Below are 13,695 nucleotides of genomic sequence, written 5' to 3' on the forward strand. Positions count from 1 at the left end.
TATATATATGTGTGCATACCTATATTCCCATAATTAAACCTTAGCAGCTGATACTGTAACATCTACAATGTTAATAAAACAATACGATCACACTGGAAGCCGAGTTCTGCTTGTGAATTTTGTTCCAAAATACAAAAGTATCAGTCTTAAAGTCAAAGCCAGACATCACAAGGATGAGCAAGATGGAACAGAGTACACATACCATTGCGGCGTTCACCACTGATGTAATTTTCATGTGCCTCTTACCTGTTTTGCATGAATTCTGCCATCAGCTTCAAGATAGGGGTTGTACACGCAGGCTCGCGGTACCACAATTCGATAGCTCTTTGCAGAACAGAAATGTATGCAGGGTATCTTCAACAACTGAGTTAAAGAACAAATGATACAACAACAACTCGCAAAACAACGTCCCCAAAACCGTACCGCACTGTTAGATGGGTGGGCCGGATAGAGACCTTGGTACCGCAGACTGACAGAGGAGCTGCCAGAACCTATACATTTAAGTGAGTCTCTGCTTAGAAGAACAAGTTCCTTGGAAATGGTTAAGTGGGGAATAGTTCATAAACCAGAGCTGTAACAAAGGAAAACGAAAGCAGTTTGTCTATGTGAAGCTAATCCATAAGTACGTATATAAAAGGAACTTGGATTTTTAATGAATGGCATAAGTCACAAATGGCAATTTAATTAAAAAACAACACGGATTTACATATTACCAAATTCTGGGCCCTGAATTTCAGTGACGCCTCACAATATACTGTATTTGCTATATAAATGGTTGGGAACAAACTGATTGTATGAAGTTGTTTCCAGAGCATTCAAGAACAGAATTCAGCTAAATTGCGTGTGGGAGACCGGCAAAGTTAGATCCCTAAGAACCACTTCAGGAGAGCTGTTTGCTCATCAGCACCCAAGAGATATCTCTTCATTTAAAGCAGAATTTAAAAGAATGCAATACAGAAAATAAGTTTAGTAGACTTTGCAGTGTAGCTTAAAAAAAATCTCATTAGTTCCTTACTCTATCAAACATCTCATACCACTATTTGATACAAAGCTGACCCCTTTTTCCCAGCATGCTGAAAAAAAAAGAGTTTATTTGGATAAGAATGCAGGTTGGCAAATGGAAATGAGGTAGCACAGCTTGACTGGCAAAGAATTAAACAGTTTTTTCATATGGAACCAAGAGATTTTAACTATACAATCTGCTATTAAAACATGATCTAGCTAATGTACTCAATGGTTTTGTTAATAATCTTATTTTTCACTTTTAACTTTGTTTCTTGTCATATAATTCTGCTTTATTTAACCGCAGGAGAGTAGTGACTATTGTCGGGAAAAACCTATTGCCTATTAAGACAACAAAGGCAACCACTGTGAATCTTACAAAGCAGAACACAGGCCAAGCGCTCGACACAGTACTGTGAAATAGCAGACTGAAATACATGGAGGTTTACATGCTTCTAGGATATGTAGACCCAGTCAGGTCTCAGTTTGGTCCAGCTCTTCTGGTGGAGGCCCAAGTGTTCACTGCTGAACGACAGCGCTGTGCGGGCAGATGGCCACTGCTGTCGGTCTGAGGCATCCAAGGCTCCTGTGTTGTCGCTGCCAGCTGCCCAAGGCACCGCAGCCATAAACGGTATAGAGTGGAAGAGACTGACATGTGAAATATATTTTTAGACCTTGTTCCTTGCTCCTTTATGGGGGTCTTTACATGTTAAATCAAAGAAACTAGTGTTAAACATACCACGTAGAGTTATCCAGTAATAAAATGGGATTGAATTCAAATCTTGCTTACCTATAATAGTCTCAAAGCACATTGATGATCTGAGCTGCCTCATACATTTCAAGATTCACTAATATCAGTTCCATCGTTTCGGAGGTGGACTTCCAATCCAGCTCACTCTCCACAAAGGAAGGTCAATTTTCTCAAGATGCAGCACATGTCATGTAAGGTATGGAACTGAGCTGTGCTATTAATTCTCCTAAGTCATGCCTTATCCTCAGCCTTCCCAGCAGCCCAATGTATACAAAAGGAGATGGTGCAATGCTGCAAAGCCCCACCGTGGAATTTCACAGGGTAGAAAACATTCGCCTTTTCAGATTTCATGGCAAAGAGTAACTTGAAAGTTAAAGCCTACAACCAAAATGTAAGTCAGCAGTATCAAAAGCTGCTAATACATTCAATATGATTAGGTACCTTCATTAAAAAACTCAACCGTTGAGTCCACATTCACTGACAAGGTAAGCCTGGAAACTATAGCCAATTTTTATAAAAGCTAGGGTCAACAGAAGGGCTTGGGCAATTTATTATTTCTTCTATAAATCCAATAAAGCAGAATAAATTGGTTTTAAACAGAACATTAAAGTGTTTTTAACCACAAGCTCCAAGGAATCTGGCTAAGTCATGAACTTAACCTGAGCAGCCAGTTCAAGCTCAAAGGAATTCAAACAGCAACAAATGGTACTGAGGTTTGAACCAATGCAAGTGGAAATTACAGCTTTTACAAACAGTTAACCGATCAGGTAGCCTTGCTTCATGAGAAAATGGGTTCTGTTCTCTTGGGATTCAGAAACTTCCATCCCTCCAGCTGTTTGTTTGGCTCTTGCAAGTTTGTACCTAATGCTGAATCTGTAAACATACAAACTTAAAAATGCAGTTCTTCAAAAACTGACTAATTTTGAACAAGCCATCTTATTGCTGCACGGGGCTTTACTTTGTAAGAGATATGATAAGGATTTGGACAAATACGTAACAATGGTTGTTTGGTACAAAGATTGTTTTGCTTGTTCTAGTGATCCACATCTGAAGCAGCGCACAACCAGACTCTGATTACTTAGGTCAGCTGGAACTTTTAAACAGCCACTAGATACAACTTCTCAATGACAGATCATTTTTCTATAAATTTAGTGTCCACGCCTCCATACACGTGGATATTTTTATACTGGCAGCCAATCTCATGCACTCATGCATGTACATCATGTGCTATCCAGCCAACTGCAATCCTGAGATAACCTTATCACTCAATGCTTGCACCCCGTTTTCTTATTGCAGACAACAGAAGCCATAAAATACTGGGAATCAGCTGGGAGAAACACAGAAAAAAATGCTTATGGGTTCCTACCTAACTGTAAGAAACACTAAATGAAAGTAACAAGAAAGTGAGCATCACCCTCAACTTAGAACTGAACCTCCCTGGACTCATCTGACTGTGAGATCAAGGATCTTAGACTACAGTCTGGCATTAGTAGGGAAGAGAACAGATTAAATATTCCGCAGAATGAAGCACATAAGGAGAAGGATCACTGTTATGAAAAGCAGGTTGTGATTCTACTCAAATTGGTACCCAGTTTTTTTCAGGCCACGCCTGCATGTTCAGGACTGACCTACAAATTACAGAGACCATACGTGAGGAATACAAAAGGCAAATAAACTTTCCAAACCTGCCGTTCTGGAATTGTCACTGACAGCTTGACATATCTATATTTCAGGAAGAATAAATGACTTTCATATCCAGTGTTTTGGGCTTTTTTTTGTGTGTGTTTTGGTTTGTTTGTTTGTTTGCTTACGTGATGTTTTTCTTCATCTTTCATTACCGGATAGTTTGGGAAGATGCTACACTTAACACCTGAAGCCGTGTAAAGTATTTGGAAATATTTTAATAAAGCCTTTCGAGGGATCACATAATACAACTATAGAACAATTTTTACTATTATTATAAGTATTTTCCCTTCAACCCTTGCCAGAGGAAAACTATAAATCTTGTCTCAGCTGAATGAACACCATTTATCATATTCATTTTCTTGTCAATACAATTATGAAAAGCCTTTGGCCTTTTTCCAAGGAGCCTGATTTGCTAGAGAAACTCAATTAGTATAAGCAAGCCTGCTACAAAACAGCCCTATTTGGCAATCCAGCGCAACTTCGGCATACCTGATGATTCACCTCAAAATCATCATCCTAATAACTCAATCACAATGGTAAAACACAAGATTTAATGGTGTCCCAGTGCCTCTCTCTTCTTCCCCTCCCTGGACCAAAAAGACTTCAGTGAAAAATTATTTCTGCTCATTTTTGCCATCTACTGGACAAAACCAAGAGCCTGAACATCGCGACCAGAAAAAAGAGAAGAACCTCCCAGGTGAGAAATTACTGAGTGTAATTTGTTTTGTTCTGGACAGGGCTTTGACCCAAAATATTTCCTGCAATCACTTGAGAAGTTTATCGATACATTCTTCTACCAACAACTTACAAGTGACTGTTTCTGATAGTCTTCAATACAGACTAAACATCACTGTCTGCTAGATTAAAAGCTTAGCCTTTTATCCCTTGCCTCTTTGTCATCTTTACTCACTGAGCAAATGCCAGTAAATCAGATTTATTTTGGCTAATATTCTGTATTTGCCATTTTCAAAATTGAAATACTAGGGCTTCAAACATAACAGAATAAAGTCTGTTTAAAAAACTACTTTTCTTTGCTATTAAACCCATTTTCCTGATGATATATTTGAAACTACAAAAGAAATACATTCATCAAAAGATATTTAAACTTTTATGATAAAATTGGCATCTGACCCTCCTTCTCCTCCCATTTCTCTTTCTGTCTTTATATACAGTAAATAAGAGTTGTGATAATAGCAACTTACTCTGCTATAATGCTTTGGATCAATACCTGGATGAAGCTGGACTCAGCCAAATGAGGTGAAATCCACGTACTTATCCTTTAGAGCCAAAGGTGACAAGAAAAAAAAAATCTGAACCTGAGCAAGGGAAAAGAACCTGAAAAGGCCTCCGCTTTGAGTTCCACATAAAGCCACATTTCAATCTATTTTTATTGGTAATACAGAAAAATAAAATCCAGAAGTTGGAGGCAGGTTTTATTTATTTGAAATAAACTTAATTAATAAACTGGGAGGAATAAATAAATTAAAAAAAAATTAGGAAAGGGTCCTGAGAATTATATATCCTGGATCCTTGTATAAAATCCACCTCCATGGATGAATCCATTTCTTTCAAATGGAGAGGAGGTAAGCCTGGATTATCCCTCCTCCTCCAGCTGGAGATTTGCAGGTCCGCACAGCAGAAGAATGCTGCACTAGGAAAACCAAAGGAAAAAGAATTTGCAATGGAAGCAGCACTGATCTGCCTTTACGCATCTTCCTGATTTTATTATTAAGTTTTAGGGTACAACACACACGAACAGTACTAATGAAGTTAAACGTACCCAATGGTGCCCGCTAGAAAATGAGATGCTAATTCACAGTCTGGCTGCAGTAGTTTGTGGTTGGAATTTTTTTTTCCTCCAGTCTCCTAACACTGAAACGAAGCGATGCTTTTCACTGATTTTATGTGAAACAAAGATTACGCTGCTTTATGTTTTGCTGAGCCTGCGCATAGCCAGAATCACTGCACACATGCAAAGAGCTTACCTTAAGGCAATGTAAGCCCTCACCTTACTCAGGTTACCTGACTGACCACACCAGGATCCCACTCCCACCACACACGGACATCTATCAGACCATACCAGGCTCTGCTGTGCAGTCTTTCAGGCCTTAAAGGCTAATTTCCTAGTTGCAGGGCTAGATCGATGCAATCCTCCTTCTTAACCAGAAAAATTATTAGCGAACAGTAAGGTTTCATTATTTACTTAAAATAAAAATACTTTTAAAAGCTTTGTTTCTAGTGAAGCATGAAATTGTACTTGAATGGTGGGGTTTTTTTCTGTCCATAAAATAAATACACAATTAACTTCCACAGCTTTGTGAGATCTAAATTATAAAACAAATATTTTTATAGTTACTTCACTCTATTTTTCAGCAATTTGTTACTAAAACGACCGTGTGCTGAAGAGAGAATTACAGCCCCTGTATTTATAAAATCACAAACCATTTCTCTATAGTATTAAGAAAATACCCAGGAGCATTATTGTGTTCCTTGGCATAAAAACGTACACAATATTTAAAGTGAATTGTTCCCTTACCATTACTTACCGAAGAAAACTACAACCTAAAGGTTTTGATTTTGTTTTCAGATGTCCATTTTCTTCTGGATCAAGAAGACTGCAGGTGTTGCGATATTAATAGAGTTGACATAAATAGAAAGTAACTGGCTAAATTAAAGACATGATTCATACCAGAGAGAGAAATCTCCCCAGACAGCACTTGGATAGTAATTTTTAAGCACTTTTGATGTTAAACCAAATGTAGATACAGATACATATTGTGTGGAGCTAAGGATACAGCTTTTTCTTTTTTTTTTTTTTTAAACAAACATTATTTATGAAGGGAAAAAACCTCTTGGATTTGGAAAAGACCTCATCTTTTCTAGATGAGCAGTGTGACACAACAAAAAAGTGACCTCTCTGTGGTCCTTCCCAGTTAACTGCATGGTTGCCATTGTGCTGTAATTTTAGCTGATTACACATTAGTTCATTTAGCTTTGTTTCCTCTTCCCCACTGTGCCGTACTATTAAACTAATGCAAGGGGCCTGGTATCCCTCTGTGCACAGAGCTGGTATTGTCACAGTGTAATAAGGATACATCCAGTCAAACAGCATGGTGTAGCTGGTCTTTGTGTTCAGCGCAAAGGCAATCCCTCGAAGATCCCTTGCCAGCCCGATCAACATACGCTGTCAGTGGGAAAGAGACACAGTAATTGATTTTCACGTTAGCACCGAGCAGATGGAGTAATAATCAGCCAATAATGACCACGTATCTGATTTTGATTCATTAGTTTAAATGTCTCGCTCAAATCTTTTTTTTTTTTTTTAATAAAATACACAAAGATTCTTCCAACAAACAAGATTTCCACAAGTTTTAGAGTGAGAACTCTTTTAACAAAACGCTTCGGAAATGCTTTTGATTATTTGACATGCCATCCTTATGAATAATGCAAATTAAAACACAATATATGAACACTCCATATTAAAGTGTTTCCTGTATTAATAAATTTAAAGTAACCATAACAATAAAAATGTTAATGCAATATTTTGAATGAGGTGTAAGACTCATAACCAGCTACAATTAAGCTTGGACCAAGATTCTCATTCTATTGTTTTTTTAATGCATCTATTGGATGTTGTTTTTTTAATAAGAAAATGTAATTTTCTAAGTTAAGTTTCTTAAAAAAGCAACTTTTTTTTGTTATAAAACGCCATGCAAATCTCTATCTCTGTTAGCATTAGTTCTGAGATGAATTTCTTTTTCCTTTAATGACTGAAGTGTGGCTTCTGAATCCTTCCAGCACAAATGCAGATGACATTTTCTGCATAGATAATTAGTCCCTACTAAAGCGATGCTCTCCGGATAATTAATAGAAATTGATAAGAAACACGAGCAAATTAAAAATATTTTAACAAGATACATAAACTTTTCAATTTATTTAGACATAAATATTCTTTTTTGATAATTAAGTAGTTTTAACAAATTTTATCTATTTGTTGCAGGTGGGGTTTGTACTTTTTTTTTTTCCCCCCATACTAAGACCACAGCACTCCAGAGTCTGGTTAAAAAAACCTCTATCTTTGGAGCACGGCAAAACAAACCATTTAGGAGTCCTCTCTTTAAAACCAGAGTTTTGAGTAATGTATCGCTTGGTGCTAGCACTGTAATATTTATAGTGCTGAGAAATACAAAAGGTAAGAATCACATATTAATTTTAATTGAACCCATGAAGAGCAAATTACGGCTGATGCCTTGTTAAACTGCTAAATGTAATCTTGCACCGGGCTAATTTCTACTTTTCCTATAAAGACCCATTAATCCAACCGACTGAATGGCACGCACACAGATTTATCAAAGGATAAACCGAGTTCTCTACAAAGCACTGGTGAGGTTGCTAGGAGTATTTTAATATTTGCATTTCTTTTCTGTTGCACATTGAAAGGGTCTGAACTTGCAAGATGCTGAGAGGTCTCAACTCTCATTAACTTTAATGGGACTCTGAAATCACCGGAGAGGAAGTGTTCAATACTGAGAAGATGCAATATAAAACTGTAACTTTATATTCTTCTGCACTTCCATACTTTGTGCACTGTTTTGTCTGCACAGAAAACAACTGTTTAGCTGACACAATAGCCGTAAAGGTATAGAACTAAAAGAAGTTGGCACCAACACTTTATAGAACAGATACAGAGATGACACAAGGAAACTGAAATCTTCCAGAGGGATTGTGGTTCCTTTGCCCATTCGAGCCACAAAAGGAGGAGACAAGCAAGACCGCACAAAGGAAAGGCTGGAGCAGGGAAGAAGGGGAGCCACAGCCCCTGGCAAGCTGTGAACTTGCCTTTGTCTGAGGATGTGCGCGGAGAGAAAGAGGTCACCACCTTAGGCGGTCCCTGGGACAGGGATTAGAAAACGACAACAGCCAAACCCATGTTCCCCTATCACTCCTATTCTGCCTTTATAAAAATGACTGGTTGTAAGAAAACACTCCTCTGCAAATATATTTAAGAAAGAGTTTGGTTGTAAGACTTGAAAACCTATTAATAAAAGTAGATATGCAACTTCCTTTAAACTACAGTCCCAGACTTCTGAGAACCTACATAAACACCAGGCAATTCCAGACACCTTTTGACCTTGAATTCTAAACTACTACCAGATAAACTATGTTTCTTGATCTTCTGTTCTTTAAATTCAGACGTTGCTATTAATAAGCCTACACCATTAACCACACAGTTCTGAATAGATGTGCTCGCTCTACAAGGCGTCATAATATTCTTTCATGTACAACCCCAGCGTACTCCGTGGTTCAGACATCACCCATTGGAACTCAACTTATAAAGTAACGCCTACAGCTGGCAACGTCTAAACAGCCTATATAATAGCCTACAGAATCCCGAGATAAATCCTGATCCATTTAAGTCACTGGTAAAAATACCTTTAAATCCTAACGGGAGCAAAAATCACGCTACGTTCCATGCTTAAGTCACACTTAATAAGACAAAAGAGCCCCGACCCCTAAAATCCAGGATAGTCTACTTTCAGTCCATTAGTTTTCAAATAGCTCTTAGGTGCATAAAAATCTATTAATGACAAGCAACATTGTACATTATACATGTATGTTTTGGCTGTCATCCCGTGGGATTTGAAGGGCCTTGCAAACTTAGCAGAGTAATTTGAGGAACACGTGAAGCTACTGCTTCATCGACAACTGAACGCCAGTCATTTCTGGGGCAAAGTGACAACTCATAACACCACCAGCAACTGCAGAACGAGTACAGTGAGAAGCAAAGACCAGTAAATACAAGAAACATAGGAAGAGGGGGTTGTCAGCAATATGTGGGTTTATACATTGCTTTTCTTGCAAATGAAAGAATTTTGTTCAAATTTTGTTTCTGAAATACTCTTCTCTGACTGTCACCGAAAGGTTTGCTGAAGATTAATTAAAACAAAGCCATTTTAAAAATAGATTCAGCACTTTTCTTTCAAAGCCCTGAAGATTTTTCCAAGGAAAGGTGATGAAGATTTAAATATTTGCAGAAAATCCCTCTGCCTTGCCACCATGTGCCACTTGTCTGACTAATGCCATTTAAACTGCTCCTGCTGCCCACCCCCAAAACGGGGCTCGTAATGGAAAGTCTGACAGACCCTTAACTACAGTGGTACTACTGGGTGCAGCTATAATATTACCCTCATAATTCTACTATATAATAACAACAAAGGAAAAAAAAGGTGAGGGGTCATTGCGCTTTGTCTTCAGAATTAAGATGGCTGTCTTCATCCTTACAGCATACTCTTAATTCTGGAGACACGTCTTAATAACCTCTAAATAGTTCCAACAAAAGAGCCGTGTCAGAGGAATGAGCAGGCCCCAAGGTGTTTCAACTGGAGTGTTTTCATCTGCCTTTATTGCTCTATCCCTCTCCAGAATTAAGGCAATAACCTGTGATAAATTATTCAGGAACTGCTACAGGGATCAAAGCAAAATCATTCTGTTAAAGTGCTGTTTGCAACATTTGGCACTTAGTGTGAAAACTTTTAATGTGTGCAAGCTGAAAATCAAGGATTTTAAATAATTTAACAGCATGGAGTTTCTACAAACCAGCTAAAGATAGCATGTTGCTATTTAACGGCTTTTTCCTCAGATTCTTTTTTTTTCCCCCCACGCGTTTCTAGCAAATCTGATGATGTCACAACTATAAACAAAGTGCTACTGAGATTCTGGATACTCGGTCGATATATTCCTTCCTCGGATTGTCAAGAGAAACACTGAAATTCCTAGCAGAAAATTAGCTCCTGTGTTAATACTGGCCATTTTTTCCTATTAACATAAAAACGTGAAAAGGAAGGAGAAAAAAAAGAAGAAAAAAGGAAAGCAAAGCACATAATTCCTTAAGCCATGCTCAATTACATTTGATCTCCCTGGAAAAGAAACCTAAACATATGTTTTGTATGCAGATTTAATGATTACAAATGTATTTGAAAGAGCTTCCTTGTTGTGACTATTTTTCAATGGTGTATTTCAGAAATATTCAAAAAACTAAAAAAAAACCAAACAACCCAACCCAGCCAGTTAGAAAGTCCTAGTAAAACCCACAAATTAAATGAATTTGGCAGTCCTGGACCATTTTCATAGTGATATTTTAACAGTGTCATCTCCCCATGGATCGGAATACTAAGCGTTTTATTGAAGAATTGAACTGTTTTTGTTTTCAGTACTTGCAAAATGAAGTACCTGAAAGCACTTTTGCACGTATTATTTATTCATCGTGATAGAAAAAATAGCTTTAACCTAATAAATTACGTTTAAGAGAATTTCGAGCAAAAGTTTTGTTTATGATAAAGCAACAGATTTAGTTCTTTATCGGTAGCTTAAAGCACCAAGTTTTCTTTATACAAATTAGACAGATGGTGCTTACAGTAGAATTTACTAAAGGTCTGTCACAACAAATGCAGCCAAGCTGCATATTTAATCATTGCAGAACCTTGTCTACCTGCAGCTGCCAACTGCTAATCCAATTTCCCTGATAAATGTGGCAGGAGACACGATCAGCAATAAAGAGCATCTAACTCCATTTTCCTGCAGGGCGTCTTTTGATGAACATTTAGGACGGAAGCACGGAGTGCACTGTGTGGCCCGGGCTTGTGGCAGCTGCATGCATTTTGAAGACACAGTTCTCAGGTTACTCACTTAATTCTGCCACTATCATTATGTTGCTATTGATCTCAGTAGCTCTTGTCTACACAGCATTACTCTAGATGAAGCTGAATCAGGCAGTTATCATGCATCAAACTTGCTCAAAAGCCTGGAGATTTCCCCTTAATTACTTGTGATTTTATTTGCAAATACCGTTAAAGTGTAATCAAGCAGTCACTTTCCAGGGTCGTTAAGAACTTGCTAGTTTAGGAATATATCACTGGCACTCCATTAAAATTTCTCTACCAAGACGGTTTCAAGCCAACCAGACAGGACAACGGCAAAATTATTTTAATAAACTGCGCCCTCACATGAGGCAAACACAGTTTCCCGCAGAAAGGGGGATGCTATCGAATGACCTCTTTGTTCTCGTTTTTAAGGTTTATACCTTGACAAGATAAGAGAGGAATACAAGGTAGATGAACTACATCTATTTAATAAATGAAAAGCTATTAAAATTAAATACATAAAGCAACAACAAATGTGGAAAACTAGAATTGAGTAATTGTTAAAATAACCTTAAACACAATTTAAAAAAAATACTAGCTTAATTCAAGTGATTATCATGAACAGCGCATTGCCTGGTAATGTCAGAGATGTACCACAGACTATTTATTTACTAGTTCTAGCTTATACATTTATTTTCTTAGGAAAGGATGTGGATAAATACGATGATGTACCATTTAAGTTCCCATCATATTTTAAAATAGCAAATTAAAAATTACTGTTCGGGTTCCTTCCCAATTACCCTGCGTAGCTGAAACGAGTGCTCCGGCGTGCATTGTTAACTATTGATGCAGCGACGGTAGAAGGGGATCTCTTTAATGCAAGAGCACTCTAATATATTACCATTCCTGATGATGCAGCTTGCATCTAGCAAGTCTTTTTCTTCCCTACTGTTGTTTTGACACAAACAGCTTGCTATACTTAAGGATTTTACTAATAAAACATAATGTTGTGTTAGATATTATGACTGTTGCCACAGCTGAACTGACTTGTCAAATCAATCCTAATATGGCTCCCACAGGCACATAAAAACCTTATTTAGCTATCAGTTATCCTAATCACTTTGTTCAGTTTAAGGGTGCAATACTTCAGGACTAGTTCCTATTTATACATATATGCCCAGCCATTTAATAAAGTCTTGATTTATATAATAAATTCTCGTTTGAAAAAAAATACTTTAAAGCAGCAGTGTTTTATCAAGTGTGTTACAATGTGTCTCCTCATACCCCCAAATAAATATGATAATATACACAAACAGGATGCTCGCACGGCAAAAGGGATGAGCATATATGAAGCAGATCATTGGCTATCACTGAGGACAAATTTGTCCCTTTGATTACAAAGGGGATCGAATGGGGTCACTTGATCTGCAAAGCACTGAAAAATCCCAAGGCCTTTATCAAATCTTTGCACAAAGTTTATTTAGGAGTGATTTGTTGCCTTTTTATCTCCACTGCCTACATTTCTAAAAATATATATACATATTTATTTTTATATATATATACACACACACATATATAAGGATACGGGTGTACACATGCCAAGAGAAATAGGCAGAAGAGATGCCAAGCTTGATGCTCAATGCTTGCCCCACTATGAGTTCTTCCCATCAGAAATTTCTCTCCTTTTAAGTGAAATAAACCTACCTTTGCTTCTTCTTGTTCAAAACCGCTGTTGAATATCTGAGTCACATTTTCAAATGAAACTGTGAGGGGGAGCATGAAATTCTCAAACTCATCCTCGTCTTCACCTACAGGAAAAGGAACCAAAACAAACCAAAGGCATCAAGCCATGTTCCCAGTGTTATTTGGAAGGGTCAGGCTCTTAGGCTACTATAGAAAGATCTCACTGATATAATGGGAACTTTCACGTGACCTACAGGAACAAAAACCTGAGGTTTGGAGTATTTTTCCTGAGCTATAAACATAGACAACAGATCGCTGATTGCAAACAACTTGTATCTGGGTCTGGCACATTTCTACATCTCACACCTCCTGGTTTTTCATACAACCGTTTTCTCTGTTAATCTGACAGCATATTCTTCAGTTCCTTAGAAGAATATTCACATAAGTCAAGACACAACAGTTAAAAAACATTAACTTTAAAACAGCAACAATAAATCAGACTGTTTCACACAGGTACTTGGTAGTATGATGTTTAAATCACAGTCTTTTCTACCTCCTACCTATTCCATACACAGAACGTAACTGCCATGGAAACAAATCTGCACTGAGTTGGGGTTACTCCTGTGATGCTATCGCCTCATTTGTCTCAGAAAGTGTGACTTTAGAGTAAAGAAAAATACGTTGTCAGTGGGGAAAAATAAGATTGTTCAAGTTATACATGAGTTAAACGGCTGAAAGAGAACCTGAGAGTCTGGATTGGTTTTGGTTTGTCATGACCCTGAACAAGTAACTATGAACAACAACTTTGCAGAACTGGAAATCTGAATGAGGACTGGTACTCATACTACTGCTCTTCAGGCCCTTAATGAGGAGAGCTTGCCTCTTGCATGTCGATTCTCCTTTAGAGTAATTCAGAGTAGGGATTTAACTTAT

The 13,695-nt window shown here is 37.6% G+C and overlaps 1 protein-coding gene across 6 annotated transcripts in view; it reads right to left on the minus strand.

Annotated features, from left to right (window-relative positions):
• The window catches only part of RANBP17 (RAN binding protein 17), a 159,040-nt gene that overhangs the window by 44,488 nt on the left and 100,857 nt on the right, over positions 1-13,695 (minus strand). For all 6 annotated transcript variants that reach the window (XM_054079560.1, XM_054079556.1, XM_054079559.1 and 3 more), the window contains 3 exons: positions 12,784-12,887; positions 6,535-6,623; positions 247-354 (listed from right to left, as the gene is read on the minus strand). In XM_054079560.1, coding sequence (XP_053935535.1) covers positions 247-354; positions 6,535-6,623; positions 12,784-12,887 — 301 coding nt within the window. The remainder of the gene's footprint in view (positions 1-246; positions 355-6,534; positions 6,624-12,783; positions 12,888-13,695) is intronic.

This window comes from Cuculus canorus, chromosome 14 (assembly GCF_017976375.1).
Source record: "Cuculus canorus isolate bCucCan1 chromosome 14, bCucCan1.pri, whole genome shotgun sequence".
Lineage (NCBI taxonomy): Eukaryota > Metazoa > Chordata > Aves > Cuculiformes > Cuculidae > Cuculus > Cuculus canorus.